Here is a 21422-nt window from a genome sequence, read left to right as displayed (position 1 = left end):
CAGAGGAAGTAGTGCTTTACCTATTTATTGTTAAATGAATGCTGGTGTGACACCAGCACCTGCCTCTTTTGTAATAAGAAACCAAAGTCAATACAGCAGCTACATACAATAACATTGTGGGACTGATCTGGATATGCGTGCCATTCCATTTATGCTAACTGCTAAATCAATTGAAATCTCATTTTCTAATACAACCTTGTTTGTGAAAGGCAGGTTCAATGTCATGCTGTACAGATCTAAAAGATTACCTTTGAGTTGCCTCTGCTGCAGAATAAAAGGTGGAGTGAAAGTGAAGCTGGAGAGGGGAAGCATCATCATATCAGCATTAAAGCTCACTGCTGTGGGAGCATATTATGTATCTCTGGCTGAGAATAGCTGTGCACACTGATAACTCTGATGGAAATCCATTTGTTTTTAATTGTTTGAATCAACATCTCTCTACATATGGTTCGCCATAATGCAATTGTTTTGATCATGAATGAGACAATATGTGCTGAGCTATAGAATTGAGAATGAATTGACTGCATTCATCATGAGGGAGTTTTCTCATCTCCCAAGTCTACCTGCAGCTTACTAGAAGAAGTCTGCATTTCATTATGTGTCTCTGTTCATTAAACCACCATTAAATAAACTAATTTAATGTCAATGTTAATGCTTGAAACTGACGACTGTAACTTAACCCTCCTGTTATGTTTGTTTCTCAGGAACAGCAGTAATGTTCATGGGTCAATTTCACCCGAGGCCTGTTTAATTATCCAAAAGTGTCAGAAACTAAAAAAAAAATCCAATAAACATTGTTTATATTTCATTAATAAACTCCATTACTAACCATTTCAATCAATATTTAGTGCAATGGTGTTCTTTATCTCTCACAGATCATGGTTCAATGAGGATAATTCACTCCTTTTTCTAGCCTGGGTATACCCATACTGCCTTGCGCGCTCCATTTCATTTCGAACTGCCAAGGGGTCTGGAAACTAAAGCCGTTTCTTAGGCCTGTTTTAGGGATCCAATCACAGAGCGGGGATGGACGGCAATACGATAACGCGTACTACTCGACAGACGGAAGCTTGTAGTTTTCTTACGGATCCAACATGGCTGCAGCAGACGCGAAATTCTCTTTCGATTTGCTGTAGACGCCGTTTTAAATAGTTTAGAGCGAAAGTTGATTTTAAAAGAAGAACAACGTTTGACTTTACACTCCTTTTACACCACCAAAAAGGATGTTTAGCCTTGCTTCCAACAGGATTTGGCAAAAGCCTAATCTACCAACTAGCCCCGCTACCGCTCGCTGCTGTAACGCCGGTGATCTGGCTACGAGCCGGGGGACAGCGGAGCCACCCAGAGACCCGCAGCAGCTCGTCTATTGCCCATAAAATCAGTGGATGTGTGTGGCTGAATGACATGAGGGGGAATAAGGCGTGAAAAACACTGCCGGTAGACTGTGAGCAGCCAGAGTCAGAACATGCTGCAGAAAATCGTTGCAGAAGCAGAATTGAGCATTTTAGTCTCAAAGTAGAGATGCGCTAGTCTGGCTATATAAACCATAGATATATATAAGAAATGTTTATATATATATATATCTATGATGTAAACATCAATTTCTGTCGCTCTACATACGTCATCTGGTATAACTGATACGATTGGCTAAGAGCTACGTACAGACGCTTATGATAGACATTCTTCTTTTTTTCTTATTATGAAAAAATACTTAAATGCAACTCAATGCTCAAAAAAATACTTTTTAAACTTTGAAGTGGGTCAATTTGACCCACAACATATCAGGAGGGTTAAAGGGGACATATTATGCTCATTTTAAGGTTCATACTTGAATTTTGGGCTTCTACTAGAACATGTTTACATGCTGATATATGTTGAAGAAACTTTTCTTTTTTCATAACGCCTGTCTCGATAAACTGTTCTCTCTGAAACGCCCCATTTTAGCGTCTGTCTCTTTAAGCCCGTCCCCCCTGAAGAAGCTGAGTCTGTTCAGGTCGTTCAGTGTTTCCAGGTTTTGAAACGGGAATGGTTGTAACACCACTGTAACAACACTTTCTGTGGGTATATAGCACAGTTGCAACATCACAATTTTACACAAGTCCTGTTGGCTGGTTTTAAGACAAGGTTAATGAATACAGGCTGTGTGTGCTTCTGTGTGAACTGAGCTTTTTGATATATTATTATATATAGGTATTATATATAGTATTTATGTAGCACATAGAACTGCTTTATGATTCAAATAAGACATGGGAATCTCACTTTTTATAAAAAATGGGACGTTCTAGTAAATGCTGTGAAATGCAAACTTTCCTTTGACACTAGAACAGCTCAAACTCCCCAGCCATCACTTGTTGAAAACAATGTATTTGGCTGTACTCCACCTTTCATTACAGCACAACATTTACTGTAGATTCTCTTCTATTTCTGCCTTCTACAAACAAGAAGTGAGAAATGAAATGTTGTAATGGCAGTCCCTGGAGGAAACTCAAATTCACCTCCTGATGTAAAATCCATATTGTGCTTAAGACGATTCATCCACAAAAATAACCAAGATGTCTCTACTCATATTTATTTGACTGTAAAATTGTTAGCTTAAAGTATATATATATATATTCATTTTACGGTTCACATTTAAAGTTCAGTGAAAAATGTTTCTCATATTGTTTATTGATGGAGCGCCTCTTTTCACAATCTGAGGATCTGTTTCAAACAGAGTGGAGGTCTATTTATGGGCATCAACAGCTCGTCAGGAGGAACAAAGTTCCAGCGGTGCAAAGTGAGAACATTTACTTTCAATTTTGAGTTACTTGTATTTTATTACTTTATTCTTTTGCTCCACTACATTTTATAAGCCAATATTGTACTTTTGACTCCATTAGATTTATTTGGAAACATTAGTTAATTTGCAACACGGTTTATTTAATCTAAATTAATGAATTATTATCATTATTATTATTATTGTTGTTGTTGTTATTACGGATTAAGATACGCAACTGTAGATAACTAGAACTAGCGCCTTGGGGTTGTAAGCAGTCATGTCCCTCTAGACTCATATGTAATGAAGTCTGAATTTAATAAAAGGTATTTAAGGTTCAGTTGGTAGCATTTATTAAAAAAAAAAAAAAAAAACCTCTTTGTTACATTTGCTCAAACTGTCACTGTGTCCTGACAGTAATACATGGGACAGAAATCCGTGAAAAGATCATGCTGCAAGAATCCAACGAAAACAACCAATCAGAGTCGAGTAGTCTCGAATGCAGCTGTCAATCATGTCAATGACTGCTTGTGAACAGCGATCAAACTGTCGAAGTACCCAGTAATTTAGCCTTAAATCTTCTTTTCAGTTTTCTTTTCACACCTACATGTGCTTTCAGGTGCTGCGCACACACACACACACACACACACACACACACACACACACACACACACACACAAAAACAACACATATCGATCCCCGCCAAGTGTTACAACCTGCAGCAGAAGTCCACTGAGAGCAGTTGAGAGGCACTGGGCTCCTCTGGAGCCGAGTGGGTACAGAGAGCCGTCTTCAGTCCCCAGGGGTCTGGGACCGACAAGGCCAGGACCAGTGCTCAGACACACCACTGCTGATGCCAGGTCAGCATCAAGGAGAGCCTGTAGCAACCTCAGGTAGCTGACTGGAAAGAGAAGGTGAGAGAGAGAGCGGTGAGAAAGGAGGACTGGTAAATGGCTGGAAAACCAAACAGAATTAGGAGGAGATGGAAAGCCTCAACAGACGGGAGAGCGAGTGGAAGAGGAGGGAGCAAACAAATGTGGAGGGCAAGGCCACAAAAGAAACAGGTGCATGGTAGAACCAAGAGCAGAGTGAGCGTACAGAGTGGGAAGTGAAAGTTTGAAATAGAAAAAGATGTTAAAAGCAGGTAGCAGAGGGAATAGAAGTGCAGAGAAGAGGCAGCATAAGAGTTGAAAGGAATTGAGGGCAATCCCTGAATTGATATGTGACAGAAAGAGGGAGTGAACGAGGCAGCGAGAGACAGGGTTGAAGGAAGGTCAGCCAGACAGAGGGACCAAAGTAGTGATGGAGATAAAGAGAGAGACAGAGCCAAAATGATTGCTTAAACACAGAGGGATCCAAGCTGAGAGCTGCCAGCCATCTGAATTGCACTTGTGCCATGTACACTGAGATTAGAGCTCTCTGAGGGAGGGAGGACTCAATTAGTGGCAGCAGAAGAGAGGGAGGAGAGACGTAACGCAAAGATAGAGAGGGAGGGAGGGATGGTTGGCAGCTGAGTGAGCGAAGGAGTGAAGACAGAGAGAGAGAGAGAGAGAGGGGGAAAAAGAAAGAGAGATAGGCGGGCAGAGGGAGGGAGCCGATACATCAGAGCAGCCCTGACAGGCCACTTATCCAACTGACAGACACAGACACAGGAGCAGCAGGGATGATCTGTCTCCGAGTGGTGCAGCGGGATGTGGGCCACTTAATATAATGAAAGTGTGTGAAATTCATGCCCAGGGTTTGGTTACCTCCGCTGAGGATAAAACATTGACAAACAGCCACTTTACCTGGGGAGGAGTACATGAAGCGGAGGTGACCTCTTTTGTCAGTCCTTAGGGTTACACAGTGTAACGATGGACGGCTGCTGCAAATCTGGAGCAAACTCGACTGTATAATATCTATTTGTATGGAGGAGACTTGGTCTGACACGCCCTCTACTGTGTGTGTGATTGCACTGGACAGTGTAAAATACAGAAAGGAAGAAGCTGAGAAGTGATTAACCCTGATGCCCCCTTTAAAAGAGCTGCTCTGATATCCTTAGAGGATAAAAATGTCTGCCTCCCAAAAATGGCATAAAAATACTATATATTATTATCATTTTCCACCTTAACTGAGTGAAATATTTTAATCAATGTTGTTGTTAAATGTTACGACTAAATATTTATTAATTTTCAGAATTTTAACTGTTTAAAGTTTGTTGACATGATGCCACTGTTGTTGTTGTTTTTTTATTAAATATTAAAATGCTGTACGCTAAATGCTAGGGAGCCTTTCAATTTTTTCTGGGATATGTCAATGAATAACAACAGCATTGATTTTGATGCATTTTTGTGTAGCGTAAGAAAAAACAAACAAACACTACTTGTTGCCTTAGAGGACAACAATTTCCATTCCTAAAACTGCTACAAAAATACTATGAACTAATGTTGTTGCCTAATTCACTGAGTTGCATTTAAAGCGTCTTTCAGTATCTAGGAAACACGATATAAATAAAATGTATTATCATTATTATTATCATTATTGTTATTTCTACCCAAGATCAATCCTGATTATAACTGCCAAATATTAATTTATTTTCAGACTTTAACTCTTTTAATGCCAGTTTGTTTACATATTGATGTTGTTCTTTTATGAAGAAAACACTGAACATTGAATTATTATCTGTTTACTTCATGTTCGGGGGGATTTATTTTTGTCATTCTGGGATATGTCAATGATTAGCAACAACATTGATTTGATGCACTGCATCAAACACTGCAGTCTTCTAGCGTACAGCAGTAATAACTCTAGTGGAAACCAGGAAATAACATGTATTTACCCCATGGGAAAAATGTGCGAAAATGGCTCAATCTGGTGAAAAATGGTAAAAACTACAATTTTGAAGCTGGGACTCCAGATTGAAAACCTGATATACACTAATAGAATGGCGGGTTTTATACTGTGATGGCTGTGGAATCAAAAATTGCAGTTTTTGTGTTTCAGTGGGGATATTTTTGTCATTAAGGGTCTGAGTGTCTGTACGTTGGCTACACTGCTTATAACAGGAGCTGAGATTGAAATACCAAGATGAAATAACTCACACCCTTCCCAATATGTATGCATTATTCATGCATTCACTCATTCATTTTCATTAATCTTTAACCGCTTATCCGCACTCGGGGGGGGGGGGGGGCCTGGAGCCGATCCCAGCTGACATTGGTTGAGAGGCGGACAGCCTGGACAGGTCTCCAGACTATCACAGGGCTGACACATAGAGACAGACAATCACGCTCTCATTCACTCCTACGGACAATTAAGAGTCACAAGGGTTGAGAGAATGCAACCGCAAAAACTGGGAAGATGAAAACAAATTGTGAAAAAGAGAAAACATGAGCTGTGCACGAATACATGAGAAAATCATTTTAGAGTTCTTAGTTTCACACATTTGTTTAAGCAAACACAGCATTGTTGATAAAATGTTTTGGTATGTTTTGTTTGCAAGGGCAGAAGTCTTTCAAAAATAATCATCAAATGGAATGATTGAGAAATGAGTTTGTTACCCAGCAAGAGATTGTCTGTGTTTGTTTTCTGAACGAGGAGACGCTGCACAGCTGTGTCCAGACTCCAACTGATGCTCTTTTGGACCTTAAATAATGGAGAAACAGAGAGAAGGAGAACAAAGGAGAGAGGGGAGAATCACAAGAATAACAAGAAATGACAAAACATCTCATTGCAAGTAAGAATGTTTTATCACTGCAGTGGCAGCAGAGAGCAGAGAAGAAAGTGCATTGTTTTATAGCACAGCCTTACTATTACTTATACTGTGATATGTATCGAACAAATCCAATTGGTGTTTTGTATTCTGCATTCACATCTGAATCTCTGCTTTATTTTACTGTATGTTCTGTGCCTTGCCCTTGACTCTGCCTCGACTGTGTTTAGTTCTATAAGCAAGTTGTGATAACAGCAAAGCTGAGCTGTGGTGTGTACCTGAGCAGAGTGAACGTGCTGCAAGGTAATGAGGGAGGACAGGAGGAGATGGCTGCAGCACAGCAGGGCTGAAGGAGGACAGGTGGACGGAGACAGGGATGGAGCAGAGGAGGAGGAGAGGACTGTCTGCAGCTGCTCCATCAGTCCACTGTTGGAGAGCAACACGGAGACAGCTGGGGAAGACAAGGCACTATGTCATCATACTTTGATGGGATCTGTGCCTGCATGTCAGTGTGTGTGTGTTTCTGTGAAAAGCAGTTGGTCAGGATGACTGCATGGTGACGTGCTGCACACACACCCACCCACAACTACGCAAACACTTTCACTTCTATGTGGCACCTGGAACATTACTAATTGGTCATCTTTTTAAAATTAAAACACATTCAGGCGCAATCACACGCACACAAAAGCCCACATTCAAGTGCTCAAACACACAATCACCCACTCACTCTCAAATCATTCTTATTGTAAGTGAAGTGTGCCAAGTCAGCCTGGACCAAGTGCATGGTGCACATATATTTGGATTTGACTTCATGGACATGAAGAAATTGGGTTGTTGCATGCAGCAAAAATGGGGAAATCATTTGCATAACATTGGGGTTATATACAGTACAAAGGCAGTCAAGCAGGCCAATCCTAAGCACGAGAATAATTAGATAGAATTGCATAGAATTACATGTTATCTAAAGTTATAATATCCTACGTTTTACCTTTAGATGGAGGAATGTGTTACTATTCCTGAGGCAGAAGTAAGTTGCATCTCACCACTAGTGATGAAGAAGCAGATGGTGAATGTAGGTAGAAGCAGCAGAAGCATTACAGCAATGCTATGGGCATAATTAGCTTAGCTTCCCTATGGCATCCTGACTCTCACTCTATTAACTACCAACCAGCTCACTGCTGACCTTTACTCAGTTGTTGTTTTTGTTTAGGTGAATTGTTTAGCTTGTAATAAATCCAATGGCAATCAATATGTCATATCAAATAATGAATGTCTTTAGTAGTTTCATTTGGGATGTAGTTTGAAGCTTTAAGGCTTCATTCGTAACACTGACATTCTAAATGCTAAATCAACATTCGAATGATGCAAATATTTTGTTACACAGTTATAAATATGAGGCAACATAAATATTATATTACTATTAAACTATTTGTAGAATGAGATTCCTGTGTGTATGTCTTGAAAAGAAGATGTAATCATTTCCAAAAGTCCCTAATCTAATAAAAATATTCAGCTTCAATGCATATTTGTTGGTGTTTAGCCTTTCAAAAACATTTTATTTATTTATTTTTTTAATACATTTTATTGATTTTTATCAAAACAAAAACATAAACAACATATAAGTGCTCTCTATATTCACAAAGATATCGCAACAGATAGGAAAATGAACCACCATCCAAACCAAAATGACTTCAAGTACTTAATAAAAAATGAATTATGAATGAATTAAATGAAATGAATTAAAACATGTAAGTAAGGCAGCAATAAAAATAAAAACAACATTTTCACTGCGATCGAAAAACTGTTTGCACTCTCATCTGCTGCACACAAAAGAAGTGTTAACAGCTTGCATGGCAGCAGTTTCACACAGCACCATGAATGATATTTACATTACCACACATTCATTAAAAACAGTTGAACTGAGGATTTTTTTTCAAGCTATATTGGATAATCTTAATAGAAAAACATTTAGTACAGCTCTAGTTCCATAGTGGATTTATTTCATCTATATCTTTGCTCATTGGTTGTAATTCTGCATCTGCTTCATAGGTCTCAGGAGAATGTTTAGGAGACACAATCATTTAGATTTCTTATTTTTCTATTATATCTTAGAATAACAATGACATTGTGTGTACATGTATTCCTGTGTGTTTGACATTAGTATCTATCAAGAATCTGGTGGTTGGATACGTATCATGATAGAGGGGTTATTATTCAATATTTCTATATATTGTGATGCTGTAAGCAGGGTGAATTATTGTGTTTTTTTAACTCTAATTTTAGGAAACTATTAAACTAAAAAGAACAAAAGACCAGTGGGATCTGCATGTGCATGCATAACACCCAACCTCACAGCACTTCTCTTTGTGCAATCTGTGTGTAACAAATCTTATAACCCAACATATAGTCGCTTTCGTTTTGTCTTACACCCCTGTGTGTGATTTTGTCTATGTGCTACACATATTCAGGTTTAGCAAGGTGAGACTCTGTGTGCTTGTTGTGCAAATGTGTAAGAATCACTCTGGCTTGACAGCATAACTTTATGCATACAGGACAAAGTGCAGGACTGAACCACATCCTGTGTACCATTATGCAAAGATATACAGAAAGTGTCTGCTTGTATGCTTATTATTTCCTCTACGTCTCAATGCTGCACGCTTGTCAAGGTCGGCCTCTCTCCTCTGTCACAACAGGGCAGGAGAAGAGACAAATCCAAACAGAAGGACAGAGAGCGAGATAGAAACAGGCGGAGGGTGAAGAGGCGGCGTGTGTGAAAGCACACACGAGGAGATAGAGAGACGGGAAGAAAGTGTGTCTAACCTCTGTCTGTGCAGTGTGCAGGGGACAGACTCAGGCAGCAGTACAGGTAGCTGAGGGCAGGCAGCAGGCTCCCTGTGTCAGTAGACTTCAACCTCCCTGCTATATTACTCACTGACACACACACACACACACACACACACACGCACACACAAATTTAAGTCTGATGGCTCACTTAGTATTTTATCTGTGCTCTCAAACGTTCGAGAGAGACATTGAGGCGCGACGTGACAGACAAATAAAATGTAACGCGACAAGCTGAACGTCGTGTCTCCCACCTGTCGGTAAAGACTGAATTAATCTGATCTGCCGGTAAAAATGTCAAAGATAAGAAGGTGGAAAATAAAACCACGAACACAGAACGAGGTTCCACTAATGCAGTAAACACGTCGCAGGGGGGTGAGTGCTGTCGACACATCAAGGCAAAAAAGAAAAGCAAATGTGACTCTAATCGTAATGCGCATAAAGTTATAATTTGCCAGACAGGTCTAGTAAATTTCCGAACAGCGTTTTCATTTGCCGATCAGCAGCGAGCACTCCCCTGTTGATGAGGATATTAAATCAAAGATGAGTGATGCTTCCACTTAGGAAGGAATATAGGTGAATGCGGAGGGAGCTGAGGGAAACTCAGAGACAAACCATGTGTGGAATAGAGAGATGTGTCTCAGTGCTGCTACTGGATGATTATGTGTCTGTAATGTAGCATGTAAGTGCCTGTGTGAGTGAGGAACATACTGAAGCGTGTTCATGTGTTCTGTGTGCATTACGGCAAAGAGCTAATGTATTGTGTGTGAAAGATAATGTTTGTGTGCATTTCGGCTCTGAAAACTGAAGCCAATATGGAAGTAGCTTAAACCTGTATTCTCTCTAATGGTCAGCAGGGGACGACTCCACTGGTTGCAAAAAAAGCCTGATTGTATAAAAGTCTATGAGAAAATGATCCTACTTCTCACTTGAGTTATCACTTCAATAAACATTTTCCTCAATCACCAGTTTTTAACTGTTCTTCAATACAGCATGATGTTCATTTTGTAAATGATGGTGCTATTTAGAGTAAAAAAAACAATAAAGCAGGGTGTGTGTTAAGGCGGGGCTAACTTGTAATTGACAAGTTGCTACCAATGCAACCAAAGCAGTGTGTAAATTCAAATAGCTGTGAATTTGTTTTTTGGTAGTTTGTGTTTTTGTCTTTTACCTTTGAGTCAATCAAATCAAACAAATCAAATCAACAAATCAAATAACCCTTATTGTCATCATATACTGAAAATGCTACAAACTTATTTACGAGGTAGATAGTACTGTATGTCTTGCACATATTAATTGTATTGCACATCTCTGTTTCATTGCACATTTTAATTGATTTATCCTGTGTGGGTGTTGGGAGTTCTGACAGCCCAGGGAAAGAAGCTGTTTTCATCCTGCGAGTTCGGCATTCAGTTCATTAAAGTTAATTGTAACACTCAGGTTGAACTCAGGTTGAACTAAGGACCTTCTTAGCATTCGGCTGTTCATTTTTTTCAAGTGAGTACATTTTGTTTTAAGCCTGTTTTTCCCAAGCCAAAATTAGCATGCCAATTAATACCACAGCTAATACTAATTGCAGACGCACTTTGCTAACCAAGATAGATTTGTGCCGACAGCCAAAATCGAGGTTTCAAAACGGTAGTCCACAATGGGTGACTTAACGGTGCGTCCACTTCTCCTCCTCTTTCTTTTATGGTTTGTTTAAGAAGAGAAATGTTAGCAATATGTAGAAACTGTTTGTTGTATATTCTAATAGATGAGAGCCACAGGGAGTTATGCACAGCATGCCCTGCCAGCGGCACCTTTTGATCTCACCGTGATAGAGTAGCTTGAAGTGCACTCCGTCCATCTTACTGTAAGAGGAAGATGAAGGTGGGTCACTGGCCTGCATCACACAAAGCAGCTTCAGCACCAGAGGGAGTGATTTCACTGCTAAACAAAGAGAGAAAGACAAAACGTATGACTGTAAGCCAAAATGTGAAATAGATCCAAGAGAGACAGGCAGGCAGATCTAGGTATATATAATTACAGACAGAGCGAAAGTGCTGTGAGGGAGAGAGAGAGAGAGAGAGAGAGAGAGAGAGAGAGAGAGAGGACAAACTTAATAAAACAGTGAGGAGAGTGAAGAGAGACAAGTGTGTGTGTGTGTGTGTGTGTGTGTGTGAGAGAGAGAGAGAAGGATGAGGGAGTGATGCAGGACTGCCTGAATTAGCATTTCACCTCGCCACATTACTGAGTCTGAAACCTGATGTTCCCAGAGTGGTTTTCAGCAAAGCCAGAGTAGAGGACACTGTTCAAACTGATGCTGTTCAAACAGTGATAAGGAATTTCTTAATCAACTGAGAATATCTTGCAGTAACTTGTGGACCTGGAGGGGCAGCCAGAGCACACATTGATCATTGAGAGTAGGAAGAAGAAAAGCACATCTTTCTCTCAAATATGAAAATACCATGCACGCTTTAAATAACAATCGTCAGAAAGGGTTAAGGGTGAAAGATACGGAGCTCGAGAAAGGAGAGAGGGAGCGTGGAGACGGAGGCGAGGTGAAAGGAGACAAAGAGCACTCCAACAGGAAATAGACTGCAGGAGGATCAGCCAGAGCAGTCATCTACATACTTCTTTCACCCCGTAGTGCATAACATTAAAATTTCTCCCCTTGGGATGCCGCTGCATTAGAGGCTAATATAAAGTATATATTAATGCAAATTACAGTGGGCTGAACTGGAACACGTGCAAGGATAACAGTCTGTAATCCCCACAGGGCCTGAGACGAGCAGAAAGCAGGCAGAGGCTAACCACAGCAACAGTTTCTGAATCCCCAGCTGGCACACTGGTGTTGTGCCCTTCAGCTGTGCTCATTAACCTGGTCAAGTATACAGACATACTGTAATAACACCATCTGGCAGACACCTCTTGAAAAAGCACCAGATATGCAGGCGTGGAATGCGCAGTTTGTCTGGGAATTGGACCCTGAGGTGATCGGGCAAGAAGCGTTTTTAACAAGAATCAAACACCAAACACTCAGCGTTTCATAAAGTTCAATTGCACAAGTTCTGTCATGTTTCATCATCTCCTTTTAAGTTTGTACCATTTATTATAAAACAGTTAGTTCAGACTAGGTATTTTGATTGGACAAGAGGGACTGCATGAGTGCTGATATGTAGTACAACATCACTGGGACTAAACCGTTAATTACATTAACAGGAATATAATTTGCATTAAAATATAATTGATTGTCAGTAGAAGACAAAGGGAAGGAAAGAAGTCTGGATACTAAAACTTGCCACCTTGCCACCAAATCGACTGTCAACAAACTCATATTCATATACTCACTGGTTTATTTGCACTATCTCTGTTTATATCCGACCGCATTAGGCCTATATTAGGCCTGATGTATTTTTTCCTATTCTATATATTATATCATATACCACTTACACTCTACTGTGCATATCTCTGCATATAATTAAATAGATTTATTCATTGATGTTCATACTACTACATGCAACATCATATTTAACCTAGTTAACATGCTAAAATATATTTTCTCCAATGTGCAATATCTGAAAAATGCAAAGTACTTTCAGGAAAACAAACAAAAACAAAAACATACATTAAATTAATAACAAATGCCAAATAGCAGAAATGTATGTATATAATGTTTATATAATGTATGTATATGTCTTATTTTTTATATCTATGTTAGGGTGACCAAGCGTCCTCTTATGCCCGGACATGTCCACTTTTTACGTCCTGTCCGGGGCGTCCGGCCGGGTTTTATAAATTCACGAAAATGTCCGGTATTCACTGTTTTTCATAGGACCAGTACACGTGCACGTAAATTGACCGGCGCTTTGCACACAATTTTGCGAGACGTAATTACCAAGAGGCTGCCTAGAGGGCGGGTCAGCGCCGCGCACACACACACAGAGAGAGACAGAGAGCAGAGCAGACAGAAGGCAGATTGAACAGCGGAGCAGCATTGCACGGGAAATGCCGAAGCGTAAGTGCAGCTTCACAGATGAACTGCAAAAATTTTTTCCGACATACCGTCCCGGTCGGGACAGGTGGGAGGCGGAGTGCACCGTGTGCAAAGCTGGCACATATGTCTCAGTGTCTAATAAAGGTGCTGGAGATCTCAAAGCTCAAAGACAACTAAAGATGAAAAGTATAGATCCTTTTTGTTTGTTAAGTTAGTATCTTTGTGAGACTCTTCTATTATTTATCTTATTGCAGTAAGAGATATATGCAGTAAAAGAGATATATTGTTGAAGCTAGATTTTCTAACAGAAGAGTTCATATTTAGAACATTATTTCATATTCTTTATTCATTTATTTGAAAAGAGTCTACGAGAGCTATTATTTTGTTACAAGTTTTTACAGATTTCATTTTATTTTATTACAGAAGTTAATTTTGCACCATTGAAGCATAATAAAGCATGTTCATCAACCTCCGAGAAGCCTGTCTGAATTTGTGTCTCGAGGCAGTGCCGATTGTCCTCTTTTTTGGAAATCAAAATATGGTCACCCTAATCTATGTGTCTGTATCTTGAGCTGATGTGACGACTAAATTTCCCACTGCGGGATAAATAAAGTCATATCTTAAATCATCGTCAATTTCATTAGTTGCTCATACAGATAAATGTGATACAAAGTGGCTGGCCTGCAGTAATGTATGCACCTAGCTTACACAAAGTAGCAGGCTAACGCTAACCCCAGTGTGCAGGAAAATGTTTCAGTGTTGCTCAGCAACATTTCAGTATCAGCAACTGTGGGACTATTTGTGTTGGCAGTGCCAAATAAATGATTAAATAAACATACAAATCATAATCTGAGGGAGAGCTTTTGTACTGAATATCATCATGGCTGTGATCCAGGTGTAGGCACGAAGCCTATTGTGATGACATGATTATACTGCATTATTGTTTTACTAGATTGCTTTAACCATTAACAGATTTATGATTCAGAGAAAACTTTAATTGATTGCAATCTGCTTTTACAGGAAGAGTTTTGCCCGATGTTTGATGAATCAAAAGACTGTAACAGACAGTAAACAGGAATCAGAACTGCTCTGTGAAATGATCTGACAAATACTAATCTTAATCGACAGATTTTGCATGTGAATGCAGAATCTATAGGCAATGGGGCATCATTCTCTACACCGCAACCTCAGACATAGCAGCCTTTGCCCCTAATTTGTCATCAGATAGCTGATAAATTTCCGAGATTTACAAATGTTGCACATTACCAACAAAACACGAAAGGTTGAAATGGAAATGGAAGTCCATGTTTGATTTTACCTAAAGTCTCTGCAAAAAGTTGTACTTCCCCTGGTCTCTGTTTAGTTTATATTTAAATACTGAAATGTATTAATATTATTATTATTATTGCAGCTGACACAAATCTAAGACTTTTCCTCTCTAAAATATACAAAAGAATAATATGACGATATTATAAGAAAATGAGAATAATAAACATAAGTTCAATATATAATCGTTTTGATCAGGCCTGGAGTTGATCAAAAGATATAACCCAAAAAAGGTTGAAAAAATGTATATCAGTAATATTTTTATAGCATTTCTTGGAAGTGGACATCTGCCATGAAGTGGTCATATACAGGGAAGTCATTTCAATCTGACATGACACAAAAACTTTAAAAAAATCAAAAACAATTTTGCTCTTAATCTTTGACATATCCAAGGCTGATAAAAACAAATGCCCCAGCCAAAAAATATTTGTTATATGGAAAATAACTTTTTCATAAAAAACATCAGTGTCATCATGTAATCAAACTGCCATTTAATGGGTTAAAATGCCCAAAATATTTAAACATTAGGTAGTTTTGAGCAGGGTGGAAATTGTTTTAGAGGTTTATGCAGAAAATAGTAGAAAAAAAATATTAATCTGTAAAGTTTTAATAGCATTTTTTGGAGGTGGACATTTCTGTCGTTAATAGCCTTAAAGGGACGTAAATTAAAGTGGGCCCAGAGGGTTAAATACTGAAATGTATTAATAATATTGAAACAAAGCTGACACAAATCTAAAAGTTTTCCTCTCTAAAATATACAAAAGAATATTAGGATGATATTACAAGAAAATGAGAATAATAAACATAAGGATTAAAAAACTGTGTATGATAGCAACCTCATGCAAATTGATGCTACTCTTTTTTTTAAAACTAAATCAATACTATACACTTCATGCGGGAGAGTCGACTAGATAAACAAGTATCTCATTTCCTCCCGTCTGTACTGACAAAGCATGCTGGGAAGATTCGCCTTAACAGAGGATTAATGGTTCTTTCCTTCCAACATTAATCAGAAGCGACAAGTGTTCTCTGACCTGTTTTTTTCCATTTCAATCCAATTTAAAAACAAACCAAGTTTAAAGAGATACTTTGTGATTACACTTCAGTTAAACCAAGTTTTCCTGACAGATCAGTTAAAAGAAAAGGCATTGCCACATGTCACAGTTGCTAAATATAAACTACACATGGTGCATAACTGCAGTGCGCTTTAAGTGTTTAAGGACGTGGAAAGCATTCTTACTTGGTGATCAATACAACATGACCTTACATGTGTTTGTCCTTTGAAAAGTGTCCACAGTCAGATGATGAATAGTTATCTTTTCAGTAGCATTTTGCATAATTTGATCATTAACCAGGAGAAATAAAAATGTGCAGAATTCCACTGTCTCTCAATGCAACTATTCAGCTCACCTTTTATTCTGTCTTTATAATTCAGCGCAATTTGAACAGTTGTTATTACCGTCATAAAGAAACTGCTGGCAGGTAGAATGGCTCAACAAACATCAATCGACACAGGTATTCTTTCAAATGATCCAATATGTGAGAATAATTAAACTAAGTGCTTTCCATTACGTTACAGCAGAACATCATGCCAAATGGACCTATTAATCCCATGCACCTTGTTTTATAGATGTTTTACTGCTGAATCCAGCAATTGTTATTTTCATATCATTATTTAAATTTTCTATATAATTTGTCTGCCTTCTAAGGTCAAGTTTGTGGAGTCGAGGATGAATACATTTTATATAATAATTGGAGGATTTTAAAATTCATACTTTTCATCCTAATATCAATATACGGATGAGAAAAGGAAAAAGTGTGACACATTTTACATGTATGCTTTTGGTATGCCAATGAAAGAAGTTCTGCAGTTTCCAGTGGCAATTTTCAATCCCACTGTCACTCATATTTTATTTATTGCCAGCAATTTCTTCTGAGTATAGTGCAGACATGCAAGAGGTACTTCCAGGCTCCTCAGCCTCTACTTTCAAGCTCCCAGTGGTGTGTTGGGAAATATGGCCAAGCCAAACTAAAAAAAACTACCAAGTAAAACTTGCAACTGAATACATACGTATATTTGAATTAGGTTTGAGATAAGACAGTATATACAGTACTGTGAGATGGGAGAAATGTGTCCACCAGCAGAGATTTGGCATCACTGTTCCCACAACAGGAGCTATTCAGGGCAGGATTCTCATTTGAGCAATATCGCAAATACTGCTGCCTCGCAAAGTAACGTGATGGGGAGACATGGAGGGGGAGAGTGAAATTTTAAATACAGAGCAGGAGGAGACATCGCAACAGTGTTTCCTCTAAGATTTTTTCCCCCGAAGAAATTTTTTGCCCTAAAAGCCTAAATTTGGTGCCTCTCGCATATTATAATTCCACTATTCCATCTTAATCATTGCATATTTTAATGAATTGTTGTAAAGGAGCGTAAGTGTTCTCCTATGTTTTATTTAACCCTTTGATGCACAACATATAAACACCTTCTAATGCACAACATTGGTTAAAAAAAAAATGACCCACATTTATTTCCCATGTTATTTCATGCTGGCTGTGTTTTTTTATTACAACAGATCATTATATCCATTTTTCCTTCCATACTTTATGAAGAAAAATAGTTTTTGTATTATAACATCAAGTTTACACACATGGGTCAAAAATGACCTTGTGCATTAGAAACGTAGTGATACAAAAAGTGATACACTAAATTAACAATTTGAGTATATGTGTAACTATGTTTGTCTTATTTTTAAGGTTTAACTTTAAAAGAGTTGTTAGAACCACCAGATTACATTGGAAAATCACATATTTTAACATTTTAGACTTATTAGAGCCACCAAATAAAAAATGTTTTCATTGGAAACACCAATTTAACAAAATAGGATAGTCAATATTTGTGTCTTCTTTGTCAGGTTTTAAATTGGTGATTGGTGAATTGATGACAGCATATAAACACCTTCTAATGCACAACATGGGTCGAAAATGACCTTGTGCATTAGAAGCGTAGTGATAAAAAAAAGGGTTTTATTCAAAAAGTAAGAAATGAAAACAAAAAATGAGGACGTATGATGATCAAAAACAAGTTATTTGAGGAAAACCTGCAATACTGAATGATGAAATTAATTTATTGCAGAGATATAGAATATAAAAACTTAGTCGGGTCACTTTAAACCCATGTTGCGCAACAAAGGTTTATGGCATCATATTTTGACAGTCTCTTCTTGTAAATTATGTGGTGGACTCTGTTAACACACCCATTTGATCTTATGTTTAAAGCTACATGTGTCTGCTTTTATTTTGAAGGCGGGTCTAACATGTACACGTACCCACCAGGAAAACAAGTGGAGGCTGACTGACTGCAGTGTGCTTTGTTCTCTTCAGTAACGTTAGCAGCCATCCGCTCTAACAGATAACTAACTTCACTCAGAAACTCCAGCTGTGCTGACAGAGTCATAGACATATATACAAAGTGCTCACGCTGTTATGGTTGTCCTGACATCTCCATCGCTCATTCCCGCAGCAAGAGAGTGATGTGGCTCAGATGGTAGAGCGTTCTCCCAGTAACCGGAGGGTTGGTGGTTCTATCCCTGACCATTGCAGCCTACACGTCGAAGTATCCTTGAGCAAGATACTGAACCCCAAATTGCTCCCGATGCTGCGTTCATCGGTGTGTGAATGAATTCCCAATGGTGGCAGGTGGCACCAGTGTGCCCTGGTAGCCTCGGCCACCAGTATGAATGTGTGTGTGAATGGGTGAATGATCGCAGTGTGTAGTGTAAAGCGCTTTGGATAAAAGAGCTATATAAGTGCACCCCATTTACTGCTACAGGATTAAAAAAAATAAAACAATCCCCTATTCTGAAGTAGCGGCGGGCATAAATAAGCAGTGGCAGGCTGCAGCTACTGAATGAATATAGCGGAAACCCTCCACCCTATAAAACGAATTGCTCTCAAGAAAATTAAAGCTCCCATTTCCAAGTAAGTTTAGTTTTACTGTTTTAAGTCTTTTGTTTATAACTTAAGTGTGATCTCCTGTTTTTAAAAAAAAATGGAAGTTCAAAATAAAATGACTAAATAATCAAACCTTATGCAGTACGGTACTGATATTCTAATCCATTTCCTAATTGAATTCACAGAACAATGACTGTAAAGTGATATATACCGTAATCATGATAATATGTTATAATATATATTGTGATGGGAGATTTTGGCCACATCACCCACCTCTAATTTCAGTCATCTTTTCATTAAAGTACATTTATGTTGTCTTTTATTTTGGCAAACACTTATTATTATATGAGTTTGTGATAAGACAAAATGAAATACAGATGGAATTTTGCAAGTCTGCAGCCTTTAGTTAAATAAAAATTGGTATCTTAGGTATGAAACAGTTTGAACAATGAATTCTTTGCATTTTCAGCCTCGACAGTAATCTTGTGAATTGAGATGAAAATTGTTTTCTTGTAATGTGTTATTCTTATCAAATTTCTTTCGTGTGTCGTATGAGATACAATGTGTAAAGTGTGGGAATTCTTTAGAGAGACATTTAACAAAAAAGAAAACCAACCTTTTCTTAATCAAAAAATACATTTTCAGTCAATATGAAGAGATGGCCATCTGAGACCAAAATAGCCCAGGTGTGGCTGCTGCTGTTGGCTTTTTATAAAGCTAGATTTAATTAAGGATCTCTTTCAAAGTTTGTTGTGCCGGTAGAAAAAGACTGTCATGGTGCATTTATTCCATTACATCTCACAGAGTAGAAGTCCACTGGGTAAACCTGTGAGTGTATGTGTTCTGTATGTGTGTGTACTATGTGTGTGTGTACTGTGTATTAGCTTGTTTTGAGCAGAGAAGAGACAATTTCATTAAAAGCTGTCATCTGCTGTACAAAGTTTTAATATGTTTGAGTGAGGAAGAAATTACAACACTGTCTAAACTCAGGGAGAAAACAGAAACATCTACTTCAATCCATCAAATGTAATTAACCACATCTGGGCTTTCATGAGATAGAACTGGGCGTCAAACCAAATCAGTCAACATTAATCTTGGTATATGATAGTGAATGGTGAGTGCTGCAGAAAATCCTTTCAAATACGGGTGATATTCTGTTGTGTGTACTGCAGCGGTGGATTCTGTGGCCCTGAAGGCCTTTACGTCCCCAGGGAGTGAGGAATAAATGAATGTCAATTTTGTGTTACAATACATGTTTAATAAAGGGTTTGAAAGGATCCGTGCCAGCTCATTCTTCAGAAAGAAAATTATGTATTCAACATCATTCTCTACTTTATTGAGTTTTCTTTCAGTGAAATGCTCCGAGTGAATTTGAGTTCCCTCTGGTAAACAGTTAAGTTGTGAAAAGGTCTAGGACTTTTATTGTGAAAGGTAAGAATGGGAACAATGGCTCTGGTTTGTGTTGCCTTGTCAAGGTTGAGAGGAGTGATAAAGTTTGCTGTCCGGGATTGGAGTACAGAGCCTGCATGTTGAGTTTTAATCCTCATAACCGTCAGATACACAACTATAGTGTATGTTATGAGGTGAAGTCCGTTCTGCACAATGAGATTAGTTGATGCCTTTATTTGGGAGAAAGCCCAGAAAAATCCACCTCTTTCTGAAAAAATTATAGTAGCTTTACACCGGGAAAAATATTGATATGCAAATTAATTGCAGGCAAAAAAGAGCCGTCCCTGGTGTGTAAGAGTACTCAAATGTGTCCTTAGAACATGACGAAGCTGAAAACTTTGAAAAACTGAGAACTGATTATATATTTTAAGTAGGGCCGGGACTTTAACGCATTAATTAAGATTAATTAATTACGCAAAAATGAACGCGTTAAAAAAATTGACTCATTTTATTCACACTTATTTTTGCACCGCGGGACGTTTCTCACTGGATGAGTTTCAGGCGGACCGATTATACTGGAGCACCAACTAGCGTTCATGAGTTCAGACAACAACAAACCACAGTGAACATGAAGGAAGAAGCTGATGGGACGCTTTGGTTGGCCCCTTGGATGATGGGACATTTTGTTACAAAAAAACCAACGGATGGACTGAAATTAATTTGATTTTTTTAAACCAGCTGTTGGTAAATCAACAAAGTCTGTTATGGCCTCTGAAGCAACAGAGAGATGTTTTCCAATAATCAGGGTTTCCAATGTTCTGAATGTACTTGAAAGTATTGTGTTTTACTTAAAAACCAAAGTATTCTAGTTTACAGAAGGTCTACCTACCTATAGGCTACCTGAATTTCTGAAATGTACTCTATTTCTAAATATGCTATTGCTACACTTAACGGCAAAAATTGCACTGGTCTGTTGGACTTGAACAAAAATAAACCGTATTTTTGTTGCTTAAGCTTATTCATTATTCATCATTATTCAATGGTATACTAAAAATCCATGTGAAAAAAATTACTTCTCACTGTTCTCAGGTCAAATATTTATATGCGATTAAAATGCGATTCATTTTGATTAATTAATTACAATGCCTCTAATTAATTAGATTAATTTTTTTAATTGAGTCCCGGCCCTAATTTTAAGATAAGGTAAGATATAACTTTATTTTTCCTGCAGTGGGGAATTTTAGTCGTCACAGCAGCTGAAGATACAGACACATAGATATAGAGACAGAAAGACAGAATTAGAATATAAAAAATAAGACATATACATACATTATATATACATACATTCCTGCGATTTGGCATTTATTATTAATATATATAGGTAGTCTATGGAAAGTTAACTTCTGAAGGGTGTAACGAGTCAGCAGGGAAGAGGCAAAAAAGCTTTCAACATCAAAAGACAAAAACTAACTGATATTTTTATG

The 21422-nt window shown here is 38.2% G+C and overlaps 1 protein-coding gene across 1 annotated transcript in view; it reads right to left on the bottom strand.

The window, feature by feature from the left end:
- The window catches only part of LOC131983301 (meiosis inhibitor protein 1), a 97748-nt gene that overhangs the window by 20776 nt on the left and 55550 nt on the right, over positions 1-21422 (bottom strand). The window contains exons 24-28 of the mRNA XM_059348012.1: positions 11103-11219; positions 9267-9377; positions 6725-6897; positions 6295-6379; positions 3472-3656 (exon numbers count right to left, since the gene is read on the bottom strand). Of these exons, the coding sequence (XP_059203995.1) occupies positions 3472-3656; positions 6295-6379; positions 6725-6897; positions 9267-9377; positions 11103-11219 (671 nt within the window). The remainder of the gene's footprint in view (positions 1-3471; positions 3657-6294; positions 6380-6724; positions 6898-9266; positions 9378-11102; positions 11220-21422) is intronic.

This window comes from Centropristis striata, chromosome 13 (assembly GCF_030273125.1).
Source record: "Centropristis striata isolate RG_2023a ecotype Rhode Island chromosome 13, C.striata_1.0, whole genome shotgun sequence".
NCBI classification, from domain to species: domain Eukaryota; kingdom Metazoa; phylum Chordata; class Actinopteri; order Perciformes; family Serranidae; genus Centropristis; species Centropristis striata.
This window is presented reverse-complemented; position numbering and strand designations above follow the sequence as displayed.